This window comes from Miscanthus floridulus, chromosome 5 (assembly GCF_019320115.1).
Source record: "Miscanthus floridulus cultivar M001 chromosome 5, ASM1932011v1, whole genome shotgun sequence".
NCBI classification, from domain to species: Eukaryota; Viridiplantae; Streptophyta; class Magnoliopsida; order Poales; family Poaceae; genus Miscanthus; species Miscanthus floridulus.
The window spans coordinates 37714213-37731110 of NC_089584.1; the positions used below are offsets into that span (position 1 = coordinate 37714213).

General features: G+C 44.1%; 2 protein-coding genes across 3 annotated transcripts; both read left to right on the forward strand.

Moving 5' to 3' along the window:
* The first annotated feature begins 1379 nt into the window (after positions 1-1379).
* Positions 1380-4406, forward strand: LOC136449851 (uncharacterized). Its single transcript, XM_066450060.1, has 3 exons — positions 1380-1712; positions 2999-3326; positions 4094-4406. Exons 1-3 carry the CDS (start codon positions 1544-1546, stop codon positions 4296-4298), a joined length of 702 nt encoding a protein of 233 aa, XP_066306157.1. The 5' UTR covers positions 1380-1543; the 3' UTR covers positions 4299-4406.
* A 135-nt stretch (positions 4407-4541) lies between these two features.
* Positions 4542-7756, forward strand: LOC136449850 (chaperone protein dnaJ 72-like). 2 transcript variants are annotated; one of them, XM_066450059.1, is made up of 4 exons: positions 4542-5350; positions 5849-5918; positions 6946-7013; positions 7444-7756. In XM_066450059.1, the coding sequence occupies exons 1-3, from the start codon at positions 4662-4664 to the stop codon at positions 6976-6978; spliced, it is 792 nt and encodes a 263-aa protein (XP_066306156.1). In that variant the 5' UTR covers positions 4542-4661; the 3' UTR covers positions 6979-7013; positions 7444-7756. The 2 variants fall into 2 exon arrangements, with proteins under 2 accessions (XP_066306156.1, XP_066306155.1); XM_066450058.1 differs by lacking the exon at positions 6946-7013.
* The last annotated feature ends 9142 nt before the right edge of the window (positions 7757-16898 follow it).

Here is a 16898-nt window from a genome sequence, read left to right on the forward strand (position 1 = left end):
AACCCTAGAGTTTGGTGGAGATTGTTGGATATATTATGGGCTTGGCCCGTATAATATTAATAAATCAAATAAAACTCTATGGTACATAACATTAAGCATTGTATGGTTTAATACCATACAGAATTTTGACTGAACGTTGACTCAGCTTATATGATTAAAAATTATTCATCTTAATTGAGAAGCTAACAAAAGGACATAGGTGTGCCACACGCGTGCGCATGCCGCCGCCGCCGCCACCGGCTGGGCCGTGGGCGTGGGCGCAGGCCGGGCCGAGGCCGTGGCCGTGGCGAGGCGAGGCGAGCGAGCGGGCGGGCGTGACCAGTCTTTTGCCACTTAATCCACATAATCACGGGAGTTTCTTTCTTTGATGGTGGAGGCGAACTGATTGCGTCAGTTACTGTCCCTTCCACTTCTCGTCTCCTGGAATTCTTCACTGCCTTTCGCAGCTATATATTCGTAGTCCTCCATCAGTTCAGACCTCCGTCTTCCGAAACCGCTTTCGAGAGAAACCACATCTCAGCAGCCCTCTAGCTTCCCCGTCCCATACCTCTGCGTGCACGGAGTAGCGGGAGAGCAGGTGCCTCCGGAATTCTCGTCCGCCTGAGAACCTTGCACGGGGTGTGCGACGATTAGATTTTTATGGAGCGATCCGTGACTGCTCGTCCACGTACGCCTTTTTCCTAGTGGTGATCGCTCTCGGAACCCGTCTTCTTTCCGGTGATTGCCTGCGGAACAGCAAGACGTCTTCTTCCTGGTGATCTGTTCGTGGGACTGCACTACGAACATCGTCTTGCATCGACTGCGGTCCACGACTTCGAGCAACGCACTATGTCGACTAGTGCAAATGGAGCCTCCGATACCCTCGGCATGAGACCCTCCGTAGGGTACAATATAATCTCTGTGATTACTATACTTTGCGCTTTTACTGTATCCATCTGTATGTCATGTCTACATATTGTAGTGTTTATTAGAGATATACACATGCATATATATATCGTCACGAACCTACTAATGTTATATTTCTAGATTAAATTGACCATAAAAATACCTAATTATCTAACATATCTAAACAAAAGTTTCCACTTGCCGTTTAAGTGCTGTTCAAATAAACACAAAACATATTTCACGAAGAATTTGATTTGAAAATGGAGTATATCCGTATCTGCACAGTTTACTTGTATGGCGCGCTTCAATGTACTATAGGCGCAAATACTGAAATACAGGACGAGAGATACTGGGCTGGGCTGAATACGGCGGACCCCAGCACACCGTCTCGTCTAGCGGTCTAGCCGGAACGGGACCCCGGCCTGCGCAGTTGGGGCCGGGCCGCTTTCGCACGCTTCGCACTCCAACTCCCCTCGCTTTCTTCCCACCTCTCTCCCATCCTCCCCTCTGCCTCTGGTCCTTACTTGTCCTGGCTCCCTCCCCTTCACAGATCTCCCGCTCCCCGACCGTCCCGTCGCGGCGCCCGGGGGACTGCGGCTCGTCGCGGCTCGAGTCTCGGCGGTGACGGTGGCGCGCAGCTGACCGGATTGAGCAGGGGATGGACGGCGGCGGGCTGGGCGGCTTCCGGTGGACCGCGGAGGAGGCGTCGACGATCGGGGGCATCGCCACGGTGTCGCTGCTGCACTCCTTCATCCCCACGCACTGGCTCCCCTTCTCCATCGTCGCGCGCGCGCAGCGCTGGCCGCTCTCCCGCACCCTCCTCGTCAGTCAGTACCCACCTCCCCTTCCTTCCTTCCTTCCTTCCTTCCCCGTGCCTCGTTTTCGCCGGTTGCTGCGATTGCAGCTCGTTACTGGTTACCGTCTCCAGATCTGGTGCATAGTTTGACGAGGGTGGGTGAAGGCTCGCGCCCAATTGATCGTGCAAGAGAGGGTCATTAGGGTTTTACTCAGGTTGGGTGGGCTGCTCTCGGTGGTTAGTTCCCGTGGTTGGATCCGGTTGTGCATCGGGGCATAAACAAACGGTGCCAGTTCTTGTGCCAGGGTAGCGTACTGTGGTGGTGCCTGGCTGCTGCCTAGTGCGTATGGCATATGCTGAGTGCTGCCTGAACATCCAAATGAGATTGCATGGGCAATGAAGGCATATTCAGGTGCCCACGCTTCCCATGGTCTCATTTTCTGCGTGGATGGATTTGTAGGGAGATAGTAGACTGCATATGTGCTTCTGTTACCTTCCTTTCTTGGTGGAATATTGTTCCACGGTTCAGGGAATACAATTTGCTAGGGAACGTGTGTCCATGTCTTCTTCCGACTTGTGCTGATTTCACGTGTACTCCCTGTCGTTTTCGTTTCCTCGTTTCCCGAGAAATAACTTTGACTAAATATATATTGAAAAATATTAATATTTATGGTACATAATTAGTATCATCGGAAGGATATTTGAATCTAGTTTTTAAATAAATTTATTTGGAGATACAAATGTTGCACGTATTTTCTACAAATCGAGTCAAACTTGTGGCACGCACACCAATGGCGACAGTTATTTTGAGACGGAGGGAGTACATCGGTTTGCGGTGATTGTGACAGATGGCTGTTGCAGTGTTTCTTAGTAATGCAAGTAATGTCATGTGTTCTATCCATAGCCATGTTTGGGCAAACAAGTGTTGACAAAGCTTTGTTTAGACCAGTTGTCAGCACATGCCTAAAATTGGTTCTGTATTAGGCTGTAGCAGCTTCTAAGAGAAAAGTTATAGTTGTGATCTAAGCTGGCAGTGTACTAATTGCATCATATTCGTCGTGATCTCTTAAGAATTAATGATGATTAAACACAAAGTTATGATTCATGCACTACATCTTGTTTTATCTCATCTTGCTTCCACTGTTTTGGTGCACCCTGTTTGCTTATCCTGGGTAGTGTACTCTCTAAGAACTTGCAATGTCGTATTCTTCATTCTTGTATTTTCTGTGTGATTTAGTGATTAGGACATTGTTATTTTGCAAATGATGCCCTTCTTTCTATATGTTTGTACTAAGAAAAGATTGCTAACTTCTGCAGCTGCATTTGGCGGTGTTCTTCATGTTGTTTCTACTGCTCTTCTCGGGATAGCTGCAGTTACTATGGCAAATACTATAGCTGGCGAAGAAACAGTGCATAAACTTGCCTCGCTGTTGCTGATTTTTCTTGGAGCAAGTTATATCCTGTTGTTTGCCTTAGGAAAAGGTGGTCATAGCCATGCTCATAATCATCCAATGGAAAAGATGGCAGTCGCCGGTCTTGTACTTGTACCTGCATTATCACCCTGTGCAACAACTCTTCCAGTTTTTCTTGCTGTTGGCAACTCTTCCTCAATGATGATTCTTGCGATCATTGTGCTGCTCTTCAGGTCTTCACCTCCTTCCACTCCACTATTTTTTTGTTATTTACTTGTTCACACTACCAATTAAAATTGTACTATCATGCCCTGTCTGTTATTGGGTTTGTGTTAACTCACTAAAGTTGAAAAAAAGATTTAATTATGGCAAGATGTTTTTATCCTTATCTAAAATAATGAAGCAAAAAAGTAGCATTGCTGACCCATGATCATCAGGATTACCTACATCCTCCTCACCTCTTAGAAGTTTCTTAGCAGCAGGATTCATCTGTTAGGACCTATGAGCACTCTGTGTTACCTTGGCTGATACTTGGAGCACACTGAAACAAAAAGGAACAAACTCAAGTAGAATAGTGTACCAATGCATTTTCTAAGTATGACCTCATAATTTCGTTTCTTTCAGCTTTGCAATCTTCCTTTTGAGATGTTTCTCTTGCTTCGTTAGTCATCATTTTGTTGTAGCACATATGTACGTTAGGATCAATTTGCTGAGGGAACCAATCTAGACGAGAGTAGGACGGGATCACTAGTTATTGTCATGTACTCATGTTAAAAATAAGCGGCAGTTTTATTAGTGCAGCTCTCAATTCTTTTTTATCTGTATACTAATTCACACTTTTGTTCAACCATGGTTTGTAGGGGTAAGTATTGTTAGCTGTCATTCAGATCCTTTATTTCCTTCAGATTTTTTTCTAATGTGATAGTTGCATGAAGTACCAAAAAGATGCTTGTTACAGCGATTCTTCTTTTCAATTCATCCATTTCGTTTCTTCCTGCAGCACCATCACAGTGATGACATCCTTGGTGGCCCTTTCATTCTATGGTGCTAGCCAAATCAAGTTCCACTGGGTTGAGCGCTATGACAAGATCCTCGTCGGCACTGTGCTGTGCCTTGTCGGAGTCTTAACATATGTGTTCCATCATCACGATGGTGATGAGCACTCTCTCCACGAGCATGTGCACCGGAAACTCATGTCTCCCTAGATGCCTAGATACTGAAGTTTCATGTCTGTTGTCCCCCTAACCGTCCCGCACAATGGAGGCTGTATACAATCTGATTTTCGAAATCTGCCGCTCTGGTTTTGCTGGGCATACATATCATCTGATCAAGTGAATATATTGCGCAAACTGTGTGAAGTTTGTACTGTTGTGATAATAGTGGCATCTTTTTCGGCATTCTGAAATGTTTACCTTCCTACTTTTCGACGCAATAAATTGTTTGTAGAAATTTCATTTTCTTAGTTCCTTTTCCTTTCCATCCATTTTGTTGAGGAGAAAAATCTGTTTATACTGGGTGTAAAAGTAAAATCCAAATGCAATAAAAAAAAGTAAAATCCAATTAATCAAATGGTGTTTTCACTGTTGGCAGAAGATGGAAGCCTCGGTTCAGTGGGCTTAGCGCAAATTCGGCCCAGTATACTACAAAGAGCCGAGCCGGGCCCGGGAAGAAGGCGCGGCAGGCAGAGCGGCCACGACGCCGCCGTCGCCGCCGATCCCTTTCGTCTCCTGAGACCCCCGGCTCTTCTCCCTGCTCCTTCGCCTTTCCTCCTGCGATCCAGCGACCGAATCCGATCGCCTTGGCGCAGGCGGGCGATGGGCGACCACTACCAGACGCTGGGTATCCGGCGAGACTCCACCAAGGCTGAGATCAAGGCTGCCTTCCGCCGCAGCGCGCTGCGCGACCACCCTGACCGCCACGCCGGCTCCACCGACGCGGCCGCCCGTGCCGACGCCACGCGCCGGTTTCGCCAGGCGTCCGACGCGTACCACGTCCTCTCCGACAACAGACGCCGCGCCGAGTACGACCTCCGGCTTCGCGGTTCCACGTCTTCCTACGCGCGCACCTCCTCCTCTGGTTGGGCCTCCTCGTCGGCTTCCTACGGGTACGGGCATGGGTACGGCCACGGCGGGGGTTCGTGGCGACGGACGCCTCCGGGGGCAGCAGGTGCCGGCGCCTCGGTGGGGTCAATCGATTGGGAATTCTTGCTGAAGGCGGTCACTCGGCGAGGCTTCCTTATCAATCTGGGATTCGTCAGGTAAGCCAAACAGGCTTTCGAAATCGTAAGTTTTCGTCTATTATTTCCGCCGAGCAAAAAGGGGGCTTCCGGGAATGTCCAATTGTTAGTTGCTTGGAACATTTGCAAGAGGGGTTCGTCTGTAGCTTTGCTTAGTTGAGTTGCCCTTTTGATGAGTGCCAGCTCGGGCTGTTTACTAAGCACACAAGATGGTTGACCAGTTCCTAATCTAGGGAGATCAGAATGGAGCCAAATATGCAATGTGACTTACTGTGGTTGCAGGCTATTGTTTCCGTTGGTGTTTGGTCAAATAAAATGCGGACAGTTTCATAAGAAAACTGGAGAAAAACTGTTACTATGGTTGTTACAACTTTCAGCAAACACATGCTGGGTATTGCAAACTTGTTCAGTGTAGTGTTTTTTGCTTTCTACGAACTATTATAGTTATGGTGATCTTAGTATTTTAAATCTGGTACTCCTATTGAAAACTAGCAGCTTATCGATAACTATGTATTGCAGTGTACTGCTATCTGGGGCAGCTTTTCTTGATGGGAGTATTTTAGAAATCTGGAAGATGAATAACTCTGGGGTAAGTGTGTTCCATTGTGTCCCTTCATTAATTTTCACAATGTTCAAAGAATCAGATTTATTCCCTTGTATAATGAGCCGGGCCTATTCATCGGTATGAATTTTATTAACCGCCAATTGGTATAAGCTATTGAACTTATAAATTGGGTAGCTAATTTGTAATTTTCGGTCCTTGTGAGATTATGCCGTTTGCTAATGGGTGATGCCAAGCAATCAGCTCTTGATTGGTTTGTTAATGATAAAAGGGTCCTGCTCCTGCATGAAAAAACAATATGAAGGGAGTCAGGGAGGTGACTAGAAGAAAAATTATAAAGTTCAATCATTTTGCTTTTGCAAGTTGTAGAAAAGAAACAGACCTGTGAAATGACTTGTTCGATCGATGCAGGCTTCTGCTGTTGCTGTTGTCATATTGCAACTCAAGAGTGAAGCTGAAACTAAGCAAACTAAAAACAGTAGATTATATGATTCACACCTTTTGGGAGCTTTCAGCAATGGTTACACCCTCTTTTTGGTCATATCTGAAATTCTAACGTGCAACAGGGATATTTTCTCTTTTTTTCCCCTGACAGATTGGTTAGTTATATAAATAAAAATATTACAATGCCCTAGGTTTGTGTTCCCATGACCTCCCATTGTTATTGATACTTTGTTTAAAACTATGGAATAGTCTCAGTTCTTTAAATGTTGATCACTATTCGTTTAAGGAAAATCTTGGCTTTTAATTAAATTAAAATGTGAAGCTAGATGAGTAGACCCGTGAACATAAAATTCTTGTACTTTACTTTAGGAAGATCATTATTTGATAACACGCGGATTATTTTTATGTGATTCACATGTTCACACTTTGCTAGTAGCGAGCCCCACAGAGGCTGATCATGATCTGTTGCATGGTAGACAGTAAAATGATTCAAAACTTTGTAACTGTACTCTGCTCCTTTTTAGATTTGACGCCAATTTCTCATTGTAGTATACTATTATAATTGATAGCCCTCTTTTCTTTTTTGCATATGCTGAGTGGTGGACTTTAGGTACTATGTAGTCTGCACAAAGTCCTAACTTGAGGAGTACTTGAGATTGCATCAGCATGGTTACCTATGTAAGGGGCTTAACTTGAGGAGACTTTATGGCAATCATCAAGATATTGCAAATTGTGGTGCGCTTATGATTATAAGAGCTAGAATTTACCTATCACTAAATGCGAATATTAAATATGATGACTATATTAACCGTAGATCCTGAAAAATAAAATAAAATAAAATAAAAATTCCTTGTAGATGTACTGACTATAAAACCCTCTATCAACAGTGTACTGATATTCCGGTTCTGAGTTCTGACACGTGGAATAAGCAGTTAGATTGGTAACTTGGTAAGCCTTGAAATAATTGAGTGATTAGAAAAGCAAGATTTATATGGAAAGACAATCTGTACATGTAACTGTTGCGCGATAGTGTATGATCTTGCGCTCTATTGTTGCATACTATGCTCGATGCAGTGAAATAAATGGGTGCATTTCTTACTGTGTGCAGAAATCATTTGAGGATGCCATGGAGAAGGTCAGAAAGACGCAGAAGGGAGATACGTAGAGCTTGTCCTTTCATGGTACATTAGTACATATATACTGACGTCCAAACTATTGTTGTCCAGGTCCTGATGTTACTTTGTAATACGTATAGTTCTGAACAATTTTTGTATCACGAGCTTGTGCTTGATCCCTGATTCTTCTGTTGACGAAAAGAAGTGACTGTGTTGAATAAATGGCTGTAATCCACGTACGCTTCGGGGACAGCTACATGGCTGCAGTGTTGCTATTGTTCATAGCAAAGGCGGGAAATAGCAATAGATTTCAGCTGTACATCTGACTATGTTTAGGTTCAGAACCCTGACAATATAGTTGTCGGGAGTCCCAGCCTACTGCCTTAGTCTCAAAATAAGCGTCGCTGTGATATTTGTGCTAATCAAACTTTCTTAAGTTTAACTATGATTGTAAAAAAAAAGCAACATTTGTATCTTAAATAAATTTATTATAAAAATAGATTCAATGATCTATCTAATCATACAAATTATATATTATAAATATTAATATTTTCTTATATATATTTAGTTAAAGTTAAAAACATTTGATTTCTCGTAAAGCGAAAATGACACTTATTATGTGACGGGAGGGAATACTCTCTTTGTCGTCCCATGTTACTTATGGAAGTACCAGCGCCTGGACGTCTGTCCGGACGCTCACGTTGCACTCCGTGCGTGCCACACTCGCTCGCGCTCCGCCAGACGCCTCCCGGACGTCGCCTGCGCCGCCAAATTGCGCGTGGGGACCGCTCGTGCCCCCTCACGCTTCCCATGCGCATCCCCATATGCATCACCCGATCTACTCTAAAAACATCAAGATGCAACATACGTCTGAAGATAGATGAAACACTTGAAACATGCTTATGAAACACTTGCAAAAGCACCTAGAAAAACACTTGAAAAAACATAGCAAAATATACGCAACATCCAGATAAAACACTTGCAACATATGTGTGAAACGTATGCAACATCTAGATAAACACACTTGCAACATACGTTGAAAAAATAGATGAAACGTAGAGAACAAAAGCTTGCAACATACATGTACAACTATCGCAACATATGCAACATCTCGATCTACTTTTGCAACATCCGCATGAAAACAATCATAATATACCTCTGAAACATTTAAAATGTACACTTGCAACATGCACTTTTAGCGTAACATCTCTTTACTGCTTGGGAGAAATAGAGGCTCATCGGCATTTGAAGTTCGTTGGTGTAGAACTCGCTAGTGGCACGGAGTGACCGGCTAGGGGGATGAGATGTTGTCGAGCGCGCGCATCACGCGCTCTGCGCCCTGCCACAGGCCGTTGAGGCGCCATGAGAACTGGATCTGGATCCACACGGGGGAGGGTGCCCGCCGCCGCCACCATCGGTGGGAGAGGGGACAGGGCGCCACGACCGCCGCCAGCAAGATATGGTTAGAGACGTTGTTGGGTAGTTGGGTTGGTGTTGCAGCTAGTCCACGAACATGACCATCCGGACCATCGGCCGCCCTGACCAAAGAATTTCCGTACTTGTTATTTTAACTCTAGGTAAAAAAAGGAGGATGTTACTTTTATTTTTGCTCCATGTACGAAAAATAAGAAGTAAAACTCTCTGCATCCCATCATTTTAGCTCTGGGCATGAAAATTAAGAAGTAAAAAATGTAATATAATAGAAACAAGGAGATAGATTAAGAAAATTGAGAAAAGATAAATGTACATTGAAAAGCGAGAATAACAAATAATTTAGGGTAACCGTAGAAAGCTATAATGACTATTATCATGGGATGGGATGGAGGGAGTAGTTTCTAACGGAAGTACTGCATCCGTCCCACCAAGAATACAATTCTAAGTTTGGTTAGAGTGAAAGCAACTAAAAAAGTTTGATTGAGTTTATAGAAGATAGTATGGACAATGAAAATGCAAAATAGTCATATTATGAAAATATATTCTATTAGATAAGTATTACTATGTTTTTTTATATAAATTTAGTTAAATTTAAGATAACTTGACTAAGCACTGTTCTAAAATTGTACTTTTGAGGAAGGATGGATCACTAGCTTAGAGCATCTTGAAGAGTGCCCCATATCTTTTCCCTATCCATATTTTTTTAGGAAAAAAGAGAAAAACTCGTCTTCAAGAGTACACCATATCCCTTTTCCATCTTTTGGCACTTGGCAAACCGACCTCCATCCTACGTAAAAATGCGCGGACCATAGTCGCGCGTATCCGCTATTTCCCGCGCTGTCGCGGTGTCCGAAAGGGTTTCAAGTCAGCGTCTCCATCGGCATCCTCCTGCTCATCACCACCATCATGCTCGCCTCCTACTTCTGCACCTGAGCGCCCGTCGACGCAGCAGCGGGGGAGGCTGCTCCGTCGTCCTGGAGATGGTGTACGGTGAGGCCAGGAAGGAGGCCAACAAGGCCGCGGCCAAGAAGGGCACCACGTGCACGTGCTGCTCCATCTGCCCGAGTTCCACCGGGAGTGCGCCAACCCGTGGCTCCGCCACCACCCGACGTGCCCTGTTGAAAGCTCTAGTTTGGTTTTGGTGAATTGATGAAACCCTAAGTACTAACCTAGTTTATCAAGTGATCATGAGATAGGTAGCACACTTCAAGTAGAGAAGCAAATGAAGATCATAACATGACAATGGTGATAGCATGAAGATGATCAAGGGCTTAAACTTGAAAAGAAGAAAGAGAGAAACAAAAAGCTCAAGGCAAAGGTATAACTTGTAGGAGCTATTTTATTTTGGTGATCAAGACACTTAGAGAGTGTGATCACATTTAGGTTTGATAGCCGTACTATTAAGAGGGGTGAAACTCGTATCGAAATACGGTTATCAAAGTGCCACTAGATGCTCTAACTCATTGCATATGCATTTAGGTTCTAGTGGAGTGCTAACACCCTTGATAATATTTGTGAAAATATGCTAACACATGTGCACAAAGGTGTTTGCAGGGTTGAGATGGATTCGGCGCTTTCGGGAAAATAGAATGCCTATTTTCTATTGCGCCGGATGAAAATTCTTGGTGGTTGGCACATTGGAGCAAGGGTGGAAAAGATAGAAGTGAGAACAGAGCTGATGCCAACGTCGGTCCAGTGACCGAACGCTGGATCCAGAAGCACCGGACACTGACTGCCTGCGTCCGGTCGCGTTGACTGTCGGTACAGTGGCTAGGGTTTACCACCGGACGCTGGGCTGTGTCCGGTCGAGGTGGACCGGACGCGTCCGGTCGAGGAAAACCAGGTTTCGACCCTTACTGTACTCGACCGGACGCTGAGGTTCCAGCGTTCGGTCAGTTTTTACCGGAGCGTCCGGTCAGCGTCATAACCGTTGGAATCTGACGAACAGCGTTTGAAGCTGATGACGCGTGGCGTCCATCTGTGGACCGGATGCTAGGTCCAGGGTCCGGTCAAGTGGACCGGAGCATCCGGTCAGAGCGCAGAGTACCCAGTGAAGGGGTACAACGGCTCTATTTCGTGGGGGGTTCTATTTAAGCCCCATGGCCGGCTGTGGCTCATATCTTTGGCCATTTTCATTGACATAGCAACCTTATGAGCCTAGCCAAAGTCTTCCCACTCATCTACATCATTGATTCATCATCATAGTGAGATTGGGAGTGATCCAAGTGCATTGCTTGAGTGATTGCATCTAGAGGCACTTGGTGTTCGTGTTTCGCTGCGGATTTCGCTTGTTACTCTTGGTGGTTGCGCCACCTAGACGGCTTGAAGCAGCGAGGATCGTTGAGCGGAGGGTGGTGATTGTCTCCGGCTCCGATCGTGGTGATTGTGAGGGGTTCTTGACCTTTTCCTGGCGGAGCGCCAAAAGGTATTCTAGTGGATTGCTCGTGGCTTGTGTGATCCTCATCTTGTGTTGGTTGTGCGGCACCCTATTGAGGGTTTGGCGTGTGAAGCCAATTAGCGCGTGAACCTCCAAGTGAGTGTATCGCCACAACGAGGACTAGCTTGCCGGCAAGCAAGTGAACCTCGGTAAAAATCATTGTGTTCATCATTGATTCCGAGGTGTTTGGTCATCATTGTTATTCATCTTTGTGATTGATTGGTTCATTCATCTACACGGCGGTATAACCCTCTTGATCACTCTCTTTACTTTACCGCAATCTAGTTGACAAGCTCTTTAGTGTAGCTAGTTGTGAGAGCTTGCATGCTTGGTTGGTGTGGCTCTTTAGTTAGCCTTTGAGAGCACACTAACATAGGGTAGTGGCATTGCTCTTGTGTGAATTGACACCATCTAAACTAGAATTATGGTAGGTGGCTTGCATTTTGAGTAGGCTAGTGCAACACTTGCTTCGCCTCATAATTGTCTAACCATTTGGTTAAGTGTTATTGTAGAAATTTTTATTAGGCTATTCACCCCCCTCTAGCCATTAGGACCTTTCACCCGTGTGCCGAACGTCGCCGGTGCTGAGCCCCATGCCCACGCCACTCGCCGTGGTCACGCCGCTGGCAATGGCCGCGGCTTGCAAATGCTGGGAGTTGGCGACGGCGGCAGGCAAGTCGCGGCGTCAAAAAGGGTTCGCGAACCTGTGAAGTCCCGCGAGAAAAAAAAACGAGCAAAAATTATTGTGGGATCAAATTTGATTTTTTGGAAGCTATTTATTAGAGACTCTTAGAGATGACCTTCTTTTTTCCTCCCAATACCTTTAGAAGAATTGCAAAACTACATGATTTAAGGAGAAAAAAATAAAATACTCTTGGAGAATTGCAAAACCACGTTCCTCCTTCCTTTCGGGAATATGGCAGCTAGATCACTAGTACTACTCCAGCATAACCATTTTCCATTTAATTGCACATGTGTGTTCCAAGTTTTAGAAAAATGATAGCTGAAAATGTTTAACACATTCCTTTTTCCTTTTGTTCTCGTGAACTCGTTCCAGGAGTTCTATCTGGTGGTTAATGAATTGATGCTTTTTTTTATCCAACGTACCCGTATTGATAGTTAAGGATACCATACAGGGACTCGTACAAATACAGATACATTGACAAAGGATACAGAAAACAGTTGTTCCAAGCTAAAAGCACAAAGGTCCTAAAAAACAAAGAAATTACAAGCCAGTTGTGGCAGAACCGTCCAAAATAACACGTTTTCAGAGACGCTCGTCTTCCACTAGATACTAAGCAGTAAGCATCCCAAAAATTAACTACATCGGACAGTTCCATTGAGCACATCTCAAGAGAGGACTCGAACAATCCACGTTTTTCACCCATGATCCAATAATAAGTACGGGCTTACAATACTTAGTCTATTTCATACAACAAGAGTTATCGGAAATACATTATTACAATATCAAGTTCAGAGTGCGGAATTTAAACATTGGAATTGAAATAAACATCTAACGATAAGATACAAGGATCCGTCTGTGTCCACTAGAAGAATCCTCCACACAACAGTCACTCCTCGAGCTGTACCTACAACAGAGGTAAATAAACCCTGAGTACACAATGTACTCGCAAGACTTACCCGACTAGTAGGAATAATTTTCCGACTCCAAAGGATATGATAAGCTTTATGATTTGCTGGGTTCTCTTTTTACGAAAAACATTACTAGTAGTGAATCCTTATGTATGTATTTTATTAGCAGTATGTCGGCACAAAAATGTGTCAACACGCAACAAGCCAGAAGGATCTGCTTGATGGAGCAAAGCTGGAGATCCACTTGGCTTCAACGCAGGACTAGTCGACCCTGCGAATTTTCCGAGGGCATGCCAGTCAATTTGACCTGCAATTGATAAAGAGAGAAAGTTTATCAGTAATTTAAGGTGGAACATGCTGGTTTTGCCCAGACAGTTCCAAGTGTGCCACTTCGGAAGCAGCTAGACGGAAAAATCAACTAAATAACCGATACGAGAAGAAATCGATTGTTAGGGGGTGTAAAGCTCGCGGGTCATGATTGATTTTACAGTAATGAGCGTGATTGCACCCAGATATAAATAACATCATCAACTAGATAAGGATAACAGGTGTAAAGCATTGAGCCGATGAGTTTAACGAGAAAGGATATAACATGCGAACAAAATCGACTGTCTAGTACAAATGTATCTACAAACGCTCTGAGTCTATTCTGCTACTATCAACAGTGAGGTTCGACCAGATCGATACAGCTATGATGATAACAACAAACTAAAATCAAAGAATCCATAAAACCATCTATACATTGACAGGTTTCTGAAAGACATGCTACATGTGTGAAAGCACAGGCAAATCGGCTGAAATAGCGATTCTGGTAGAAAAATGATCATAGCATGAGAATAATTGACTATTTAATACAAATAAATTTATAAACTCATCAAATCTAGCCTATTATCTTTAATAGTGGAGTTTGACCGGATCGATGACAGCATAATAAAGATAACAGATCAAACCTTTAAAGTAAATAGATCTATTCACATTTAATAGGATCATAAAAACATGCTATGAGCGTTAGAGTGCGGGCGATCGGCTATTTAGCCGATGCAGGCATAGCAAACAACCAAGATCACGCCTGGTCGAAAGCAAATCAACCAACTAGCATACTTTGATCTAAAGTACTAACAGTGGGGATCGACCGGATCGTAACATCCATATTAGCGAGCTATAGATCAGATTCAACTAGCTAGTAAACCTTCTCAAGATCAGACATACCTTAACCACGTACTACGCATGATCAAGATCGAAGTAGAACAACCGATAAAACAGAGTCCGTCATTTAAAGTAAGAATCATCGTAATGTGACAGAATAAACGATGGACTAAAAGGATATGAGGCCGATCTAGATCGATTTCGATCGGGCAGGTTGATATTGCTAAAACTAATGACAGTAAGAACATCAGCAAAATCGGTAACTTAATGAATCTACTCAAAGGATACCACCCTTCGGTAGAGGCAATAACTTGACCTTCATCTGATTCGAGCAGTGGAGGTCGAACTTAACCGATGTAGTCATACTTGAACTAGATAAGGATCGATAACTAGCTTATACTAGAGCTCGCAAGAGGTCGTCCGGACCGATGCAGCCTTACAAATAGACGTATAAGCCATGACGGTACTACAAACATGCTGGAGGTCAGCCGAACCGATGCAGCCTTACTTATTGAAGAACTCGTCGAGATCTACACTACTCCTACTCCTAAGGGTTGGCGTGAAGCCAAAAAAAATAATTAGTATTGATTGATTGGATGTCCTTTTACAATAGTCGGGGTCCAATATTTATACCCGAAACCTGAATATGAATCATATTCAAGTATGACTCATTATAATTTTTAGTATAAGAGAAAACATTCCTAACTTTAGAAAACTTGGACCCTAATCTTTCTCTTTTTGTAGAGTCCGACATGTTTCTCTCGACGCCAACCGTAGCTTATTGATGTTATCTGCTGACGTTGTCCAAAGAGAGCCAATCCTAGTACCGTATCTGAACTAGCTGATATCGATCTTTATGCAATTGATTCCTTGATCACACAATCTTGGAAGCTTCGAGTTCCCGCGTTCTTCTTCCCAAATTTTGGTGTAAACACATGCCCCTAATTTTAGGATAAAAGTAATTTTATTCCAAAATTACCATGTCTGTACCCTCGATGGATCCGTAGTCACGGGTAGAGAATCTTGATCTAGGGCCTACTGTCTGTCACCTTCACCAATGTCCTTGCCTGCTTATGAGCCCATACCTCAAAGCTTCACGAGAGCATTATTGCTTCACGAACGCTTGGATCCACCCTTTCAGACCGACTATAAATGTCTATCTGACTCTGGCGAGAGGAACCTAACAACTCAGTTATGTTTCTCTTCCGCTTGCCTCCTTGAGTGCCCTTGGCTTTGCCAGACCCTCTATGGTCTAATTTCTTGCTATGAAAGTCTTGAGTGGTTAGAAGAATTCTTGTGCATAGGGTGACTGTGTCGCTCATTTCAGCGTCTTGTCAAGTAAGAGGATCAACTGCTACGGTTAGAAGAATTCTTGTGACATCACTTGAGTTTTCTCACCCTAATCGCAGAGCTATTCTAGTGTTTGCAAGGGTTAAAATGTGTGGACACCTTTCCCTTGTTCACTCTCTCAAATGCTGGAGAAACCACAGACTTCTTTCCCATGGTTTCCTAGCCACCGAGAAATTGGGTGGATATATGGACATCTTTTTAGTAGGCGGCCTTATCTCTCCTAGCGGGCTGATATGACTTGGTCCATGATGACCTTTGGCCTCATAGGGATCCGAACTCCCTTCAATCCAAAGAAGTCTTAATGGGTTGATCATCTGTTAATGTAAACATTTGTATCAATCCCACAGTATCTTGTAACTATGGGAAGCAATAAGTCCGGATCTGTTGTTTTTCATGATTCGTTCCCTAAATTTCTAGAGTGTTGATCTGTTTCCATAACTAACTTCAATTCCATAACCCCGACGAAGCCTATCTTCTCACCTCCTGGGCTATATATATGGGCCATGGATGTGGATCAAAAAACAACCTGCTTTGTTCCAAACCTTCTATGTCTTTGGTGCGATTTGCTTTTCAATAGGCTCGAAGGCATGGAGAACGTCAAGAGGTCTGCTAATAAGGCCCTTGATGAATCTGTGCCACCACGCCAACGTCTTCATTATTAGGAGGATGTAACCCATGATCTTGGGTGGATGGCCCTTCATCTGAACACGCTGCAGGACGCTCTCACCATCTCGGAACATAGGGCCAACTCCACTCAAGCGAGGTTGGCCGAGGCCGAGGCCGAGGCTAGAATCATGGGTGAGATGTCTATCATAATTTTATGTTTTTCTTAGTTGTCTTCAAGATCTTTATTATCTTTCCCTTGAATCTTTTCAGACCTATCAGCCCAGTTGGAAATCCTTTGATCAGCTACAGAGTATGCGACGGGATTCATCAACACCAGGGGTGCCGTGCCGGTGGTTCGCCTGTATGATGTCCCAAACCACATCAGAGAGGTTGCCCTTCATGGTGTTCATCATGGTGCTACCGTGGCATTGGCTGTTACGCAAGCTCGCTCTGGCCACGAGCTTCGACTTCTTCCCCATGGTTTCCCTACCACCGAACAACCTGAGGACCATGAGTTCTTGGTCAAGGATTTCTTCAACACCGCTAACTCGGTAGCCCTCGCTTCCTAGGCCGAAGACATAGTGGACAAAGTGTTTCCTGGCCTTTAGTTTGTGATAGGAGAAGCTAGCAAACAATCTCTTCGTCTTAAGTGACTTCTCTTTTGCCCTGTACTCATGCTCCATGTACCAATTTGTCTATACTTGTCTTTGCTCTATAGGCGATACATATCGTATCGGCTTTTTCCCCTTCGGGTCTAGTTTTGAACTAGAGGCGATACCCTTCTGGTACTGGCTATTAGAGTCGATGACTGAACAAATCGGCTATCAAGTAGTAATCCAAATGCTAGGATATTATTTCTTTAGATATTTTCCATTGATTGCT

Excerpts from the sequence above, each read along its gene's own strand:
- LOC136449851 (XM_066450060.1), top strand. The coding sequence starts at position 1,544 with ATGGACGGCGGCGGGCTGGGCGGCTTCCGGTGGACCGCGGAGGAGGCG. Across the intron at positions 1,713-2,998 it reads CTCCCGCACCCTCCTCGTCA|CTGCATTTGGCGGTGTTCTT; the intron begins GTCAGTACCCAC and ends TAACTTCTGCAG. Across the intron at positions 3,327-4,093 it reads ATCATTGTGCTGCTCTTCAG|CACCATCACAGTGATGACAT; the intron begins GTCTTCACCTCC and ends TTCTTCCTGCAG.
- LOC136449850 (XM_066450058.1), top strand. The coding sequence starts at position 4,662 with ATGGTGTTTTCACTGTTGGCAGAAGATGGAAGCCTCGGTTCAGTGGGC. Across the intron at positions 5,351-5,848 it reads ATCAATCTGGGATTCGTCAG|TGTACTGCTATCTGGGGCAG; the intron begins GTAAGCCAAACA and ends TATGTATTGCAG. Across the intron at positions 5,919-7,443 it reads GGAAGATGAATAACTCTGGG|AAATCATTTGAGGATGCCAT; the intron begins GTAAGTGTGTTC and ends TACTGTGTGCAG.